The sequence below is a fragment of the Salmo salar genome, chromosome 17 (assembly GCF_965601325.2).
Source record: "Salmo salar chromosome 17, fSalSal1, whole genome shotgun sequence".
Classification (NCBI taxonomy): Eukaryota; Metazoa; Chordata; class Actinopteri; order Salmoniformes; family Salmonidae; genus Salmo; species Salmo salar.
Genome location: NC_138307.1, coordinates 50,587,795 through 50,605,674, shown reverse-complemented (window position 1 = coordinate 50,605,674; position 17,880 = coordinate 50,587,795). Strand labels below are relative to the sequence as shown.

Genomic DNA, 17,880 nt, shown 5'->3' with positions numbered 1-17,880 from the left:
TACTCACTTTCCGCAACCCCCCTGTTTTGCTCTCAGATGTGTGTCCCAAATGACACCCTATTCCCTACATAGTGCACCACTTTGAAGACTTGGCCAAAAGTAGTCCAATGGGGGACGGGGTGTCATTCTGGACAAAGCCAGGGTCACAGAGTGGAGTCACTGGTCCAGGTTGGAATGGTGTGATGTCACGTAGAAGCACCCACGCACAGACACAAGCACTCCTTCATTCCCGGAGTTCAGTGTGCTCAGCGTGTGTTCTGTGCCTGCAGGTGAATGAAAAGCAGAATGGAGGTCTGCACGAGGAGACTCCTCCAAAACACAAAAAAACAGAAAGGACCCTGAGGTAGGAGCCAGAGACATATGTGCCCTAATGGTTTAATGCTACACGCAACACATGCACGCATGCGTACACACACATACAAACGCACTCTGTGGTCTTCACTTTACATTGGTCATGATTCAAAATATGGGGGGAGGAGAGCGGTGGGAGAGTATTGCCCAAAGCGTCTGTAAGGTAATTGAAAGGCATATTTATCCCAGCGCACACAAACACTCTGTTGTTTAACGTGATTGGTTTCTAGAGCAGAACTGCTGTGTTTGACACGGGTCATGTAATCCTAGCTCCCCAGAGGGAAGCACTAGAGTGAAACCTTAGACACACTGTTACCTTAGACAGCGCCAGGCTGAGTCTTGGTGTGTGTACGTGTGCATTTGTATGCTTGCACGTGTGGCTGTCTTTCTACCTGTGTGACGACGTTAACCTATCTTCCTGTGCGGGACCCGTAGCCGCGGCAGCGTGCGCTCCCTGGAGGCGGGGGCGGAGGAGCAGGACGACGCGGCGCGCCTGGAGGCGGAGCTTAAGCTGGAGGAGCTGAAGCGTCGCCGTGACGATGCGGAGAGCGAGGAGTTTGAGAGGATGAGACAGAAGCAGCAGGAGGCTGAGCAGGAGCTGGAGGAGCTGAAGAAGAAGAGGGAGGAGAGGAGGAAGATCATAGAAGAGGAGGAGAGACAGAAGAAACAGGAGGAGGCCGAGAAGAAGGACAGAGAGGAGGTAGGGTTTGAAGTGGACAAGGGGAGTGTCTCTTTAGCGGTGATGTCACTCGTTTTCTCTCTCTCTCTCTCTCTCTGTGCCGCTCTCCTTCACTGTTCTGCACTCTCTCTCTCTCTCTCTCTCTCTCTCTCTCTCTCTCTGTCTGTCTCTATCTCCGTCTCTGTCTCTCCCTCTCCTCATCTCAAGACTGTTCAGTTGATTTAGTCATAACACCTGTTGAAGATAACAGCTATATGTCATATTCCTGCCTGCTTCACCATGACATGATCTTATTTTACTGCATCCTTATCAGCACACTCCTATTTGAATCCCAATAATAATTCATTTATAGGCCATCATTCTTCTTCCCCTGCTATATGACCTCACCCTAACATATCTAAGCTATGATAGTCAGTCCATAATTTGCCTGTTCATACTTGCACTTGACACTGCACCATTCACTGTCCGATCACCTAGTCTACTGTAGGTAGTAGTACTGTAATAGAAAACAAAAGAATAGAAAAACCCTGGTTGTTAATATTATTGCACCCATTGACTTCAAGCGAAGAGGACAGGTTTCTCTGGTTCCATCTCAAATGGCACCGTATCCCTATAAAGTGGACTCATTTCGATCAGGGCTCTGCGGGTACGGCTCTGGTCAAAAGTAGTGCGCCATATAGCGAATAGGATGCCGTTTCAGACACAGCTTCTGTCATTTCCAGACAGGTCTCTGTGCTATGCTTGGCTTTGAACATGGGGTTGTCTCATGTTGTGGTGTATAAGAGACGGTTTTGTGTCAGGGTGGGAGAAGCCTGGATATAGGTGGACATCAAATAGAAGCCTGGATATAGGTGGACATCAAATAGAGGCCTGGACATCAAATATAAATAGTGTTTACCTACTGTACAGTACCAATAAGAACAGACTGTAATACAGTAACATAAACTGTAAAGAAGTATTTTCACTAGAGGAGTGGTGCTTTGATCTATAGACTACGCCAAAGTTCACTTTAGAGGAAGATACCCGTGCTTAGTTATCGTTTGCGTGCGTACATTCCTGGTTGTGCGTGTGTGACCGTTTTAATAACTGAGCGTTCTGCTGTGTTCCGCATCTCTCAGGAAGAGAAGAGGAGGATGAAGGAGGAGATAGAGAGGAGGAGGGCGGAGGCGGCCGAGAAGAGACAGCAGATGGGGGTGGAGCCTGTCGACGGAGAGGCCAAACCTTTCAAATGCTTCAGCCCCAGAGGATCCTCCCTCAAGGTCAGTTCAACAACTTCTGACCTTTGACCTCTCAGTCACATCCCTCTGTGTTGTCTGTCTATGACCATGTCCGAATACTGTCACATAGCTTTAACCCTGTCGTCAATCCAGCAAGTACACTGCAGGGATCCTTAAAGCTACTCAAGCTCTTATATAATAGGTTGTACGTCTTAGTCTTTTTCATGGCATAATCTCTACCTTAGCTTAATTCACCTATTCTAGGTAACAGGACAGTTTTACTGGGAACACTATGGCGTCATTGTTGTTGACAATAAGTGTCTCTGTTCTGTTGTCTTCTGTCTGTGTGGGTTTGTCTGTTGTCTTGCTACTGCGTACAAGGCATGGAAACTGGAAATGCCACAACTTATCACCATAAAGATAATATTTTTCATGGAGTAGTGTGTTTAATCAACTTATGTGAATAAACGCTCCAGTGTTGCGGAAATAAACTCCCATGCAGTGAATGTCCATGGGGGTTTTCACTATTCTGCCAATGGAGAAAATCGAATTACTCCAAGTTTAGCAAATATCCATCTCACAGGCTGGACTCACAGAAACCTGCCCTGAAATAGTCTTACTTTGTGTGTTAGTGGGTTTTTTTAATCGTTTTTGAGGTAATAATCTATTTCCATTTGTTGTCGTTTGTGGTCTGGTCTGTTGGTAAATGTTAACATCCTTCCATTCCTCTCCACAGCTTTACTTTGTCATCATGTTCACTGTAGGTACAGCTGATGGTAGAAGTTGCCCATAGGTTACAGATCTAGGATCAGACTACCCTTCCCAATATCTAAACCTGAACCATTAGGAGGGAGGAACGTAAACCAGACCCTAGATCAGTGTCTATGGGCAACGTTGTTCTACTCATAGCTAATGCGTGTGTGATGCATTGTTGTGAGGTTATACTCATTCCAGTGGCTGTGCTAACATTATTGTTTTACAGTGGAGTGAGTTGTGTACCTTTTGTTTGATTCAGACTTACACACTAGTCATTTTAATAGAAGTTGTATTTATTTTAGTTGATTCCTGCAGTGTGTTGTTCCTGTAGTTCAAGTCACGATGCCATAGTTGTGACAACATTTCCTGTAGTTCCAGTGTAACAAAGACACAGGAGGACATACTCAGATCCTCTTGTACTATTCCAGATTAGTGACATTAGGATACAACGTTCCAGAAGTATTCCAGAGTAGTGACATTAGGATACAACGTTCCAGAAGTATTCCAGAGTAGTGACATTAGGATACAACATTCCAGAAGTATTCCAGAGTAGTGACATTAGGATACAACGTTCCAGAAGTATTCCAGAGTAGTGACATTAGGATACAACGTTCCAGAAGTATTCCAGAGTAGTGACATTAGGATACAACGTTCCAGAAGTATTCCAGAGTAGTGACATTAGGATACAACGTTCCAGAAGTATTCCAGAGTAGTGACATTAGGATACAACGTTCCAGAAGTATTCCAGAGTAGTGACATTAGGATACAACGTTCCAGAAGTATTCCAGAGTAGTGACATTAGGATACAACGTTCCAGAAGTATTCCAGAGTAGTGACATTAGGATACAACATTCCAGAAGCTGCAAATAGGAGTCAACACAGTTAGCTAGACAAAGAGAGCTGCTCCCTTCAAGAACGTCAGACTCTGAGGATGCAGGAAACCGATTAGGTTAATAGGATTAGTGTACCCGCGTTGGAATGGGAGCTCTTTAAAATGTGCTGCTGCAGCCTGAGAATGGGGTATTTCCTGTCGAGAGGAGTATTTTAGGAACACCCACATTCAGTAGCAGAGCTGAGCTAGAGACCAAGCAGGGTCCTTTTTTATTACATTTTTTAGAGGGAGCAGGTATGGATGGTTGTTTTTTTTTTCTTTTCAGGAACGTTTTCCCCCCCTCTTAGCCCCGTTGTCGTATATCATAAACAGCAGTCGGAGCGAGGTTCCCACAGCGCAGGGCCTGAAAAAGGCCTGTGCTGCTCTGCTCTATGCTTTTCCTGGCTGGGTGACAGTAGCTGTAGCTAGTGCTGTGGAGAACAGAACAGTCAGTCACATTGTGTCTCGCTGGGCTAGGAAAAGCCCAGTCTAAACAGGGATGTAATGGGTCTGGTAAAAAAAAAAGGGAAAGGTAGAACAAGAGAAGGAGGGTGCTGCTGGGTTTGGATGGTGTGTGGGATGTGGGAGTACTGTGTGTGTGTGTGTGTGTGTGTGTGTGTGTGTGTGTGTGTGTGTGTGTGTGTGTGTGTGTGTGTGTGTGTGTGTGTGTGTGTGTGTGTGTGTGTGTGTGTGTGTGTGTGTGTGTGTGTGTGGCTACTGTCTAATAAATGGTGGATGCATAATTCACTGATCTGTCTACAGATCGGTGAAAGGGCAGAGTTTCTGAACAAGTCGGCACAGAAAAGGTGAACAGTCATTTCCATTCATTGTTTGAATCACAACCGGTGCTCTCAGTGTGAAGTCATACAGTTCAGTAATAAAATGACCCTTTGGCTAATTCTGTTGTTGCTGTATGTTCTGAGCAGCACGGTGAAGACGTCTCACTCTCCTGTCGTCTCTAAGATTGACAACAGACTGGAGCAGTACACCTCTGTTGCCCAGGTCAGAGGTTACACATCAACACACATCACCTGACTAGACCTACTGTTACCAATGAGCCCTATGAGCACAATGAGAAAAATGTTGGAAAGAAATCTTGTGTTGACTGGGACTGTATAACTGTTACTTACCATTGCTGATGATCATATCCAGCACATAGAGTATATTTCAATACTGCTCTGAGTCTAAAAGCTACAGTACATGCATTAGATAATGGTAATGATACTGTACTACAATGTGTTTTATTTATAAGCCTACTCTGTATGGCTCCTTTCTCGAGCCCATTTTAAACAAGTCACAAATAGAGTTCCAGATATAAAAACACAAAATAAGACATTTCTCTTCTCTCCTTTGCCGACATCGATCATTCCCCACTCTGAATCCAACACTAACATAGTCTCCCATTCCCTTCTCTCCCTATACAGAACAAGGAGATGCGGTCCCCACGCTCCGGTGCCGTGGACCTGCCAATGGTGACAGATGGGATACGTAACATTAAGACCATGTGGGAGAAAGGCAACGTGTTCAACTCGCCCGGGGGCGGCGGGGGCACGTACAAGGTGGGGACCGGGAAACAACAGGGACTCTGGAACTCCGTTTGGGAGGAAGTCAGGACCGAGAGGGATTGGGGGGGGGCTGAGAGAGAGGAAGGGGCTCGTTTCACTGCCACTTCCTGTTCATCCTCGATGACGCCCAGGGCGTTCTGCTAAAGTTGAAATTTGTCCGTGTCTTTTTTTCTGTTCCCCCTCGCCACACAGGAAGCAGCTGGGATGAAGATAGGTGTGGCGGGCCGCATCAACGACTGGCTGAATAAAACCCCCGAGAGCAAAACGCCGGGAGGAAGGCCCGCGGTAGGTCGTCTCCACGACAACCACTTACTGTACAGTGCGTTTGTCCTCTTTGCACTTCTTTATCTAATCCTTTATTGAGATGAACAAGGGAGACAGCAAACAGACACTCATTATGGAACATACTATATGTGTGTCCCCAACTCAAGTGTTGCTCCTGCACTTGAGCTGTAGTATAAAGCGAGTATCCATCAGACCAGAGACTTAAGCTCATTTGACACAACTGTGGGAAGCATTGGAGTCAACATGGGCCAGCATCCCTGTGGAATGCTTTTGACACCTTGTGGAGTCCATGCCCCGATGAATTGAGGCTGTTCTGAGGCCTAAAAGGGGGGGGGTGCAACCCAATATTAGCAAGGTGTCCCAATATTAGGAAGGTGTCCTCAGTATACACTGAGTGCCCTGTTTTGTACACTCAGTGTATACAGTATTTACTAATAGTTTTGAGAAGCGCTGTTAGCTACCATGTATTTTTTTGTTCATGTATTAATAATTGCCTGCAAATAATGGAGCGGTAGTAAGATGATGTGCCGGGTTGGGAGAAATAGTCTAGCGTCACATAGGGAATTTGAAATATAAATCATAGCAAAGTGGATGAGCTGTTGAGTTATAACCATGAAGTCATGATAGGAAAAACACATCGCACTTAACAGCAGTCATTTGTTTGTGTTGTAAAAGCACATATCACATATTGTCGGAGTATGTATTAGTTTTAATATGAAATGTGGCATGGTTCCTACCATGGATCACATGCAGGTTATCAGAAGGACTTAGGGATTTAGTCAGACAGGCTGCTTCCCATGCTGGGCTGCATGGATGCATTCCAACATACCAGTGATTCATCTCAAATGGCACCCTATTCCCTATGTAGTGCACTACTTTTGACCAGGGCCCATATTCCGCGTTTATCCCAGTATTTTACCCAAGAGGCTCAGGCTTTTCTGTTTCCATCTACGCGGGCTCGGCACCCGTGTCTCTCCGAGTCATGGCTATGGTGGACCTGCTCTAATTAGGAGCCAAGCCCCCGGGTACTTTTCTGCTGACAGTTACTTAACAATTGTTAACTGTGAACTTTAACACCTTCTCACAAAGCAACAGTCTTGAATGATGCAAAGGTCGTCGATTCTGCTCGCCGCAAGTCTTTAGGCGGCAGGTGGTTGAGAGTGTTGGGCCAGTAACCAAAATGTCACTGGTCTGAATCCCCGAGCTGACTAGGTGAAGAATCTGTTGATGTTCCCTTGAACAAGGAACGTGACCCTAACTGTTCCTGTAAGTCGCTCTGGATAAGAGTGTCTGCGAAATGACTTAAATGTAGTGTCACACTGATGACAACGCAACAGCTGACATTAACATAACACTGGCATCCCGCTGGTGTGGGGGGTAAGTCTCAATGGAAAAGCAGAGTACTCCATAAAGCTCTGATCAAAAATAGTGCATGGAATAGGGGTGCCATTTTGAATGCACTCCAGTCCTTTAATCACTGTAGTCAACTCCTGGACCATATTTCAACTTCAGACAGTGCTTATTTTAAGATGTTCAGGCTGCACTCAGAACCTGTTTTCGAATAGGTGCACAGTGTGAGGGCAGCACTAGACGTGAATGCAAACTTACATACAGTAGCCACTGCCATAACCACTGTAGGCGTCATAGATCATGGTGGCGTAGTGATACACCATGTGGCCACTAGAGGGCCGTTGCCATGGTGACGTGGCGTTGAGAAGAAGTAGTGCAGGAGGTCAGGGCGTTGTGAGCGGTGTGTGGTGTGGCTGGTTATACGGTCGGTAACATGATTGATACCTGCTGCTGACCTTTGATGTGTAGCTTTTTTAAACAGCTATGAACCCCTGTAGTTTTGCACGGATGTTAAAAGTGACTGTCACTTAAATAATTTACGTAAAAGACTTGATTGATGAATCATGATCGCTCTCCGATATAGATTCTGATATGGGTGACTGACTTGCTCTCTGGGAATGTTTGCTCTGGTCTGCCTCTCTGCCTGCTGACAAATTATGTCTTGAAATGACTGCGACATCTATGTGTCTCCCTCTTGTGTTAAACGGACCATAACAGAATTGCATTTCTGAAAGAATATTTACTGTGACTGTCCTTCTTTCTTCTGTCTTCTTTCCTTTTAGAAGCTTCTTCCATTCTTCAATCTGACTGTTTCTCATTTCCTCTCCAAGCTCAGCACCTCTCTGCCTGGTAGTCCTTCTCTCTGTCTTCCTTTCTTGTTCCTGCTGGACTTCTCTTTCTGCCTCCTCTCTCATCCCTTTTCTCAGCACCTCAGGTATTGTAAAGTAATACAACCCAACTGTTGACGTATTACTGTTTCCTCAACTCAAATACTGCAGCCATTGTTGGAATTGTGTGTCTTGAATATGAGTTGAAGAGGACTACAGACACTGATGCACCCCCCCCTTCTCTTTTTCCATCCCTCCCATCTCTCTCTGCAGGATCTGAAGCCAGGTGATGTGACTAACAAGAGAAGTCTGTGGGAAAACAAGGGATCCTCCCCAGGCAAGGTAACCTGGCCCACCAGAACTCTTCATAGTACACACACACACAAACACTCTTAGTACCTTTTTTTCTATCTAGAACCTAAAAGGGTTCTTCAGCTGTCCCCATAGGAGAACCCTTTGAAGAACCCTTTTTAATTCCAGGTAGAACCTATTTGGTTCCAGATAGAACCTTTTGGGGTTTTGGAAAGGGTTTTCCTATGGGGACAGCCGAAGAACACACACACGCATACATAAACACACATGCATAAACACACATACCTGAGTTTAGACCATGGCTAATGCCATGAAGAATGTACACTGAACAAAAATATTAACGCAACATGTAAAGTGTTGGTCCCATGTTTCATGAGCTGAAATAAAACATCCCAGAAATGTTCCATAGCAACAAAAAGCGTATTTCTCTCAAATGTTATTTCACAAATTTGTTTACATCGCTGCTAGCGAACGTTTCTCCTTTGCCAAGATAATCCATCCACCTGACAGATGTGGCATATCAAGAAGCTGATTAAACAGCACTATCATTTACACAGGTGCCCCTTGTGCTGGGGACAATAAAAGGCCACTCTAAAATGTGCAGTTTTGTCACACAATAAATACACTGCCACAGATGTCTCAAGTTTTGAGGGAGCATACATTTGGCATGCTGACTGCAGGAATGCCCACCAGAGCTGTTACCAGAGAATTGAATGTTCATTTCTCTACCATAAGCTGCCTCCAACGTCGTTTTAGAGAATTTGGCCTCACAACCGCAGACCACGTGTATGGCATTGTTTTTGTGAGCGGTTTGCTGAAGTCAATGTTGTGAGCAGAGTGCCCCATGGGGGCGGTGGGGTTATGGTATGGGCAGGCTTAAGCTACGGACGACAAACACAATTGCATTTTATCGATGGCAATTTGAATGCACAGAAATACCGTGACGAGATCCTGAGGCCCTTTTAAAGTATCTGTGACTAACAGATGCATATCTGTATTCCCAGTCATGTGAAATCCATAGATTAGGGCATAATGAATTTATTTCAATTGACTGATTTCCTCATTATGAAGTTTAACTCAGTAAAATCTTAGAAATTCTTGCTTGTTGCGTTTATATTTTTGTTCAGTATAGTTACAGATATGCAAAAACGTAGCAAAAATCCTAAAAATGATTGGAATTTGTACCATCATACTTTCTCACACAACTGTGCCCCAAATGGCACCCTACTCCCTACACAGAGCACATTTTTTTTATTTTACTACAGCCCTATGGGCCTTGGTCTACCGTAGTGCACTACATAGGGTGTAAGGTACCAATTGGGACACATATACAGTACACTCTACAGTACATTCACATGATGTCACACAACAACAGTACACGGAAAAGTATACCTGGGGAATGTTTTGAGGCCCTGTAGTATTCATTTGTTAGTTAATAATATCATATGATGTACATTTGCCAGCTAGGGGGATAACAACGGCTTGTTGCTTTGTCTTGTTTTTGTTTGAAGAGCTCTGAAGAAGAGCTCTCTTAGCTAGTTGACTTCACCGTTAACTAGTCTGGAAACCCTGGAGAGGTAAAGATGTTTTAAAGATGTCAACTTCACTGCACTGATATTATCACTGGAATGACTTCAGTCTACTACGATGTCAGGTCTTCTAATCTTTTATTGGTAAAAATACACTCAGGCCTGGTCCCAGATCTGTTTGTAGCAATGACCATAGGAGTTGGCAAGGCAGCACAAACAGATCTGGAACCAGCTGCACTGTAAATAGAAGTCACTGTTAAGGGCCATGTGTTGTGCTATTGCTATTCTATGGATAATTAGAGCCTCAAGTGCCTTTCACAAAATGGCTGTTCTATTTTTTTTTTCCAGCCTCTCATTTCTATGCCCCTCTTGACACAGCAGCACCCATGCTTCCTGTATAGTCCTTTCTACTTTGTTCTATATTTCAATTCATGTTGTTGTAGAAGTACAGTCGTGGCCAAAAGTTGAGAATGACACAAATATTAATTTTCACAAAGTCTGCTGCCTCAGTGTCTTTAGATATTTTTGTCAGATGTTACTATGGAATACTGAAGTATAATTATAAGCATTTCATAAGTGTCGAAGGCTTTTATTGACAATGACATGAAGTTCATGCAAAGAGTCAATATTTTTAGTGTTGTTTTTTCAAGACCTCTGCAATCTGCCTTGGCATGCTGTCAATTAACTTCTGGGCCACATCCTGACTGATGGCAGCCCACTCTTGCATAATCAATGCTTGGAGTTTGTCAGAATTTGTGGGTTTTTGTTTGTCCACCCGCCTCTTGAGGATTGACCACAAGTTTTCAATGGGATTAAGGTCTGGGGATACACTCACACCTGCCTGCTGCCATTCCTGAGCAAGCTCTGTACTGGTGGTGCCCCGATCCCACAGCTGAATCAACTTTAGGAGACGGTCCTGGCGCTTGCTGGACTTTCTTGGGCGCCCTGAAGCCTTCTTCACAATAATTGAACCGCTCTCCTTGAAGTTCTTGATGATCCGATAAATGGTTGATTTAGGTACAATCTTACTGACAGCAATATCCTTGCCTGTGAAGCCATTTTTGTGCAAAGCAATGATGACGGCACGTGTTTCCTTGCAGGTAACCATGGCTGACAGAGGAAGAACAATGATTCCCAGCACCACCCTCCTTTTGAAGCTTCCAGTCTGTTTTTCAAACTCAATCAGCATGACAGAGTGATCTCCAGCCTTGTCCTCGTCAATTACTCACACCTGTGTTAACGAGAGAATCACTGACATGATGTCAGCTGGTCCTTTTGTGGCAGGGCTGAAATGCAGTGGAAATTGTTTTTGGGGGATTCGGTTCCTTTGCATGGCAAAGAGGGACTTTGCAATTAATTGCAATTCATCTGATCACTCTTCATAACATTCTGGAGTATATGCAAATTGCCATCATACAAACTGAGGCAGCAGACTTTGTGAAAATTAATATTTGTGTCATTCTCAAAACTTTTGGCCACGACTGTACACTTCATTTTACACATAATACATACACTTGGCCTTGCTAGCAGAACCAATCCTTGCTACTGTATGTGTTGGTCCTTTTAACCACATTCTGAACAAGCAATTGTAAGGACAGCTATCTCCAACCTCTACTGTGTCCCTTATAATACAGGACCCCATGGCGCTCCAATGACCACAGTGTTGGCCACAACCCCACCATGTGGCCTCTGTTATTTACGAGGATGATATTTCACCGATAAAAGACACAATAATGATATTTATTTATGGAATGGCTTTAAACTTGGCCCCTGGAGCGGAGAGGCTTGTGAAATAGGCCTTGCTCTGCAGTCTCCCGATAGCTGAACACACAGACAGAGTACAGCAACCTGCCAGCAGTGCAGTCCAATCCTGTGGCGAGCCACATAGAGCTGGAGGGGCACTAGTCTGCTGGTTAGTGCTGACGTAAACCAGGCGTGGAGCTGGGGAAGGTAGGGGGCTAGCAGTTATGAGCTGTGTTATTAACTAACCACACATTGCGGTGATGTCAGGAGAGCTGTATGAGGGGATAGGGTATGTAGGGGCCTGATGGGCTTGGGATGAGTTCATGGGAACGGGCGGGATATTAGTGTTTGCGTCCGGAATGGCTCTGGTCAAAAGTAGTGCACAGTGTAGGGAATAGGATGCCATTTGCGACACAGACAGGACAGTGTTACCGCAGGGAACTGTGGGAGATGTCGTCCACGAACCACCACGACCAGGCTTTACTGGATAGGCTTAGTGTGGTTGTGTGTTTTTTGTAGATGCAGGGTTTGGATGTGTTGGGCAGGATGTGAACCCTGTTCATGTTGTTTCCCAAATCCCCCGATTGGCTGGAATAATCTTCTTGGTTCAGGCAGGTAGCCTAGTGGTTAGGGCATTGAACTAGTAACTGAAAGGTTGCAAGATCGAATCCCCGAGCTAACAAGGTAAAAATCTGTCGTTCTGCCCTTGAACAAGGCAGTTAACCCACTGTTCCTGTCATTGTAAATAAGAATTTGTTCTTAACTGACTTGCCTACTTAAATAAATAAAATTGTAACAAATATATTGAAAAAATGTGCACTCTGTCTCAAACCTCTCAACTGAAGGCCCTAAAAAGAATGGAAATCATACTCAAATGAACGTCAAACCTTCCTTATTAATGTAGAAGAGATCAATTTGGTCGACCCCCGGCCTGAGATTGAAAGGTTCCAGTGCGCACAGCATCTCTCAGGATATGGCAGCATTGACTAAATGGACTGTTGAAGTGACTGCTACCTCAGATGACTTTCTCTCTGACTTATCTCTCCATCTATCTTCTCTCAGGTGACTGGCAGAGGGGAGAATAAATCTGTTGCCAATGGTGAGTCCATTCTGTTACCATAACCAACATAGTTTTAAGCCTTAGGCGGAGGTCAAAGTTGACTGACTGTGTGTGTATCTGTGCCCATCTTGTTTGGGCCTATGCATGTCTTTGTATCTACAATAGTCATACGTCTGCTTTACTGACAATACACACCCAGAGTCAGTGAGGTTAAAGGGGACTGCGCCATCTGAAAAAGGACATGGAAAGGAGCCTGTTGTAATTTACGGACGACCATGTGGCCCAGCAGCACCCATAACTCCTTCCCTTCCTTCCCCAGCACCCATAACTCCTTCCCTTCCTTCCCCAGCTCCCATAACTCCTTCCCTCCCTCCCTATAACACCATCGCCCCTGGGACCTGGTGCCAGCTGTAAATCATCTCTGTTTGCTGTTTGGCTCTCTGGCAATGGCGTTTTCAGATGCCACTTTCGCATTGTGTTCTATTTCCAAAGTGGCCTGCCCACCACGACTCTTTTGTCCCAGTAGAGAGAACTGGCCTTCAGGGATGTCGGACGTGTCTGTGAAATGTGTCGTTTATCCAAAAAAAAACATCCTCAACCCCCTGCATCACCCCTCCTTACCCCGACCTGGATTCTATTGTTGGGGTCGGACCTTCCAGGCTCTGAACAAATGAACAGCTGTTGGGTTGACACACTACTCGCTCGTGTGGTGGAAGATTCTCCACACACACACACGCCATACACCTCATTTTGTCAGGGGCTAGCAAAGGAGAGGCAAACTCAATGTAACAAGCTCACTTCACAGTTCAGGCAAGGTGTGGCTCCATATTTAGTGCATTCTGAAAATCTCAACCCCAGACAATCTGTGTCTCTCTCTACTTTAATGCTGAATGTGTTAAAGTAGAGCGAGACGCTTGAAATAGCTACACACATCCAACGTTTCTCCACACACACACACACACACCTTGTATTCACTCCCCCTCTTTGTTGTCGCTGAGAGAAGGCCAAATGACAACATGGCAGGCGTCAGTTATATAAATGAGAGTAATGACAGGTACACAGGCAGGGACCTCAGAGGCATCTGACACCACATCGAACAGCATGCAACAACCCAAGTCTCATGCAGAAAGGCCTTCTTGACTGTTTTTCCTGAGGGCTCTAGTCATACTGCAAAGACTGAACACCAGATCAACATTACTACCAAGACAGAGGTCTCTTTAGCTGGCTAAATGTGACTGACTGTGGGTAAAGGCATAATGGTTTTGTCCTTATACTAGACATCCTACATCTCTTTTTAATAGATCCAGTAGTTAAATAAAGGTTAAATAATAAATACTTTTTTTATATAAAAAGTATGTGTGGGTAGGTGGATGGATGTGTGGGTCTAACCCATCTGAAATAGGTTAGAGGTTAGAGTATTCAACGCTTAGATTTTGACTGTAGCGCTGATAGACTTGTCTCTGTCCCTCAGCAGGTATGGGACACGAATGATACGAAGAGCTTCTTCTGAAGGCTGGTGGGGACCAAGACAATCCAAGACTCTTCCTTTTCTATGTGTATTATACCAAAAACAAAAATGACCACCACCCTGAGGGAACCCAAGGAATGGAGAGAAACAGGAGATTCTATTTAATAAGCACTGTACTGAAACGAATAGCCACTGTCTCGTAACTACAGTGTAGTGCCTTTGCACAACCTTTTACTATGATTTACTTTCTCAACAAACAAACAAAAGAATATGCTGTGAAATTTGGATGTTTTATGATATGGTGATTTGTTTTATATGTTATAAGCAAAAACATGCAGAAGAAAAAATCATGATTGAAATTAGATGTGTTTCCCATGCCCTCTTCAGTACATGTGTACTTTTGATATAGTAGAGAAATATTTTTTATGAGGTTTCCAGTTCCACAATCATCTCCGTGTTCCAAGAGAGATCTACCATCAATGCTCTGTCCGTGTCGTCCATCTCACTTCTTTTTAATTTATATTTAAAGCAAAGCTTCACACATAGCTATTTTATTCATGTTCACCAGTTCAGGAGAGAGATTATAAGCACTCCGTAGATTTGGCTTATTTCACCTTTTTTTGTCTTACCAATAGTGCAACAATGGTCTGAGTTAATATATGTTAGCACAGAAGTACATGTCGTTATGAATATTATACTGTGTCTTCTATTACAGCTTTATACTCAAGATTTGTTTCGCTTTTGTACTCTAAAATGAAATGACTACCAACCGACAAGAGGCAATGAAAGGCAGTGCAAGCAACTAATGGAAGGTTGTATATTGAAACGGCTATTATAACGTTTATTATCCTTGTTTCAATTTATTTATGTTTTTTACGTGTTTTCTCATTGGCTGTTTTTGTGGCTTTTGTACCTGCTGTTTGAATCTCTAATTCACTTTGTTAAACTTTCAAACAACCCATAATGCAGCAGGTGTACTTAGAGTTACATCCTCACCTTAGAGACTCTCTGACCCACGACATTCCACACCACTAAGCACACCGCCGGGCTTATTCACATACACGCTCCAATGGCTTCTATTTAGGAGGTTAAGGACCTCAGCTTTGTCAGTGAGGTTGTCTGAATATAGCAGGCCAGATACACATTTACACACTGTGCCTGTACCTTGAGACGGCATTGGGTTTTAAGCCGTATGCCGCCTTGCCATTTAAGCCCAAATCTCATGTACTGACTATAGGACTCTGAAAGAAGGGAAAGTGCACATTTAGATGTTGACAATGATAGAGGATTGAGTCAGTCAACAGGAGACAGATTTTGACTCCAGACAACAATTGCGCTTGACGCTTGTTCTTGGTTTTGAGTTTTCTTAAAGTTGCATTGTGGTATGTAGGATCGTGTTTCCAGCACAAATCCTTTACATCCGACGGTCTCAAGGCCTTGTTTATTGCAGGCACCGAATAAACTGTACCTTACACTTTGCCAACTCAGTATGACTTCAGCTGTTTCTTTCTTTTTTTTACCGTTTCATTATTGAGGTTATATGTTTCACATTTCATTCATTCATTTTGCATGACATGCTTTGTTAATATAGGTATTAAATAAAGGTTAGCAGGGGCATTGTAAGATTGTTCTGTGTAAACCTTGACAATCACATTCCATGACTCCTTAGAACTACAAGCAATGGAGTCTGACCAAAATATATAACATTATTTTACATTGCTGTTATTTCATATTTTGGTCATTTGCTTTTATTTCAAACACCCTCATTTATTGTGTAGAGTTAACTATGCAAGGCACACTATCTGCAGTTTCAGATCAAACTTTGTGATGGTAGTGGGTAGTTTCCTACAGAATAAATGTTCTGAAATATTTGTACCGCTGACTCAACAATCGCAATAAAGAGATATAAATTGTTCCAATTTGTCCAGTTTATTTTCACTTTCTTTCTAACACTGAACTCACTATATCATTGGCTGCTTAGACAGTTTAACCTCTAGCTATCTTGGAACTCAGAACCAAATGAATGTTAACAGTCTGTGTGAGTATGACATTACATTACTATAGCTCTATTAGATCAGCCGCGGTTAAGTCATTGTTCCTGCTTTAATCGTTGAGATCTAAACTAGGCTTCTTCGATCTCCAACAATAGACTTCACTGCCCGAGCCAATCAGAGATAAGAGGTGGTGACATTGGTGGCAGGGCTGTATTATGTGAGCCTTAAGAGTCTCATTGAACTTGTCTGTTTCTGGATCTCAAAGATTAAGACCGGCCCAGCACTACTTTACCGTCTCTCTTTCCCGTGGGGTTTGGAGGTAAGGCTATTGACTGTGACCCCTGACTTGACTGTAACGGTAACACTTTACGGGGATGCATGCATGGATGCCTGCTCTGAGGCTGGACCTCTGTTTCATAACCCTTGTCAATCCGGGCACTGGGGATGTGGAATAAATGTTCTCTGGGCAAGAGAACATTTGCATTCACAAATGCTGAACTAATACATTTCAGGCACTGCCAGAGAGAAAAGTTTATGGATTCTGTTTCTTTCCATTTGTTTGATTTGCTTCTCATGGCCCAGACTGGACAGAGACAGACAGTCAGTGGGCGCTAAGCTAGTCCTCTGTAGGGGGAACTGGGTGTTAGCATGCTTTGGGCTTTGACTTAATGCTGAAAGCAGCACCCGCAACATTCCTGCCACTGTCAGGCCATGTTATTCCAGCGATCGAGCCAGGATCCCATACTGACCACACACATTAAAGCAAAACACATTTAATTCCACAGGGAAACAAGTCTCATCGCCTGTGAATTCTCGGTGGATTTCCGTTAATACGTTTTGAGACAGCTCTTTAAACAGACGGTCTATATTCTACTTCACATCTCTCTTAGCTGGAGTTCCCTGTTGTAACCATTTGGGAGTCGGACTGGGACACTTGTCCTCAACTGAATTGAAAGTCTGTGTTAAAGAAATACACTATAGGCTAGCTACTTCAGTCCAAATGTATGTTATGCATATAGGAGTGTGTCCCAAATACACTTCACATGAACTGGCATGTAAGGTCAGAGGGTGGGCACAGGAAGGGACAGAAAAGGGGTTAGGGAAGGAGGGAGGGATGGGTGAGGTGAGGGGTAATGGTTTTCTAATCCAGGTCTCTGGGGTTGCTTCAGTTTTACCTTCATGGCAAATATGGGCATTGTTAAGATTGACGCCCATCCCCTCTGATAGATAGCTTCATAATGGGATCATCTTGGGAATGTAATGCATGTTCCTAAAAGCTGTGGAGTTGATGGGTGTTGTATGTAAAGCTCTAGATGGCTGGCCAACCCCTGTTGTCCAAAATAAGCTGGCCTTGACTGGCATGTTATTCATTGATTTACTGTGTGTGTGAGTACGAGCACGCTGGCGCTCAATAAGCTCAGCCAACTTCATTGTCTGGAAGAGCAGCTAACACCTGCTGATGAACTGTGCTTTATTATTGTTAAAAATAACCCCTCTGTATATCAACGGAGTGACACTAGTTTTATGATCTGATGATTGGTCTTTCAAACGGAAAGATGTCATCTCAAATGATTCATCCACACAATAGCATTCTGACATCTGTTAGTTAAATATAGGACTATATAACCTCATGAATCTGTTCCTGTCTGTAAAGGTAATGATAACCTTCAGGTTGTCCCTAAAATGCCCCGAATCTGGTATGACAAGGCCATCAGCTTGAAATAATAAGTTGGAGTTGAATTAAAGTGACAGTACATATCTGGGAGATATCTGCTATTCCTTAGCACATGTGCAACGTGTTCACCTTCTGTTTCTAGAATAGAGTAAACACATTTATAGTGCACTGATTTACGATTGGGATGACAGGGCAGCG

The 17,880-nt window shown here is 43.9% G+C and overlaps 1 protein-coding gene across 12 annotated transcripts in view; it reads left to right on the top strand.

Annotated features, from left to right (window-relative positions):
- Window positions 1-15,928, top strand: part of LOC106576070 (non-muscle caldesmon) — a 65,088-nt gene extending 49,160 nt beyond the window's left edge. For 9 of the 12 annotated variants that reach the window (XM_082963836.1, XM_082963835.1, XM_082963834.1 and 6 more), the window contains 10 exons: window positions 270-343; window positions 787-1,051; window positions 2,149-2,289; window positions 4,637-4,680; window positions 4,801-4,876; window positions 5,299-5,433; window positions 5,632-5,724; window positions 8,175-8,243; window positions 12,548-12,584; window positions 14,017-15,928. In XM_082963836.1, the coding sequence (XP_082819962.1) occupies window positions 270-343; window positions 787-1,051; window positions 2,149-2,289; window positions 4,637-4,680; window positions 4,801-4,876; window positions 5,299-5,433; window positions 5,632-5,724; window positions 8,175-8,243; window positions 12,548-12,584; window positions 14,017-14,036 (954 nt within the window). In that variant the 3' untranslated portion in view covers window positions 14,037-15,928. Of the gene's footprint in view, window positions 1-269; window positions 344-786; window positions 1,052-2,148; window positions 2,290-4,636; window positions 4,681-4,800; window positions 4,877-5,298; window positions 5,434-5,631; window positions 5,725-8,174; window positions 8,244-9,724; window positions 9,791-12,547; window positions 12,585-14,016 lie in introns of all 12 variants that reach the window. The other 3 variants (XR_014381166.1, XR_014381167.1, XM_082963833.1) reach the window with 3 other exon arrangements.
- The last annotated feature ends 1,952 nt before the right edge of the window (window positions 15,929-17,880 follow it).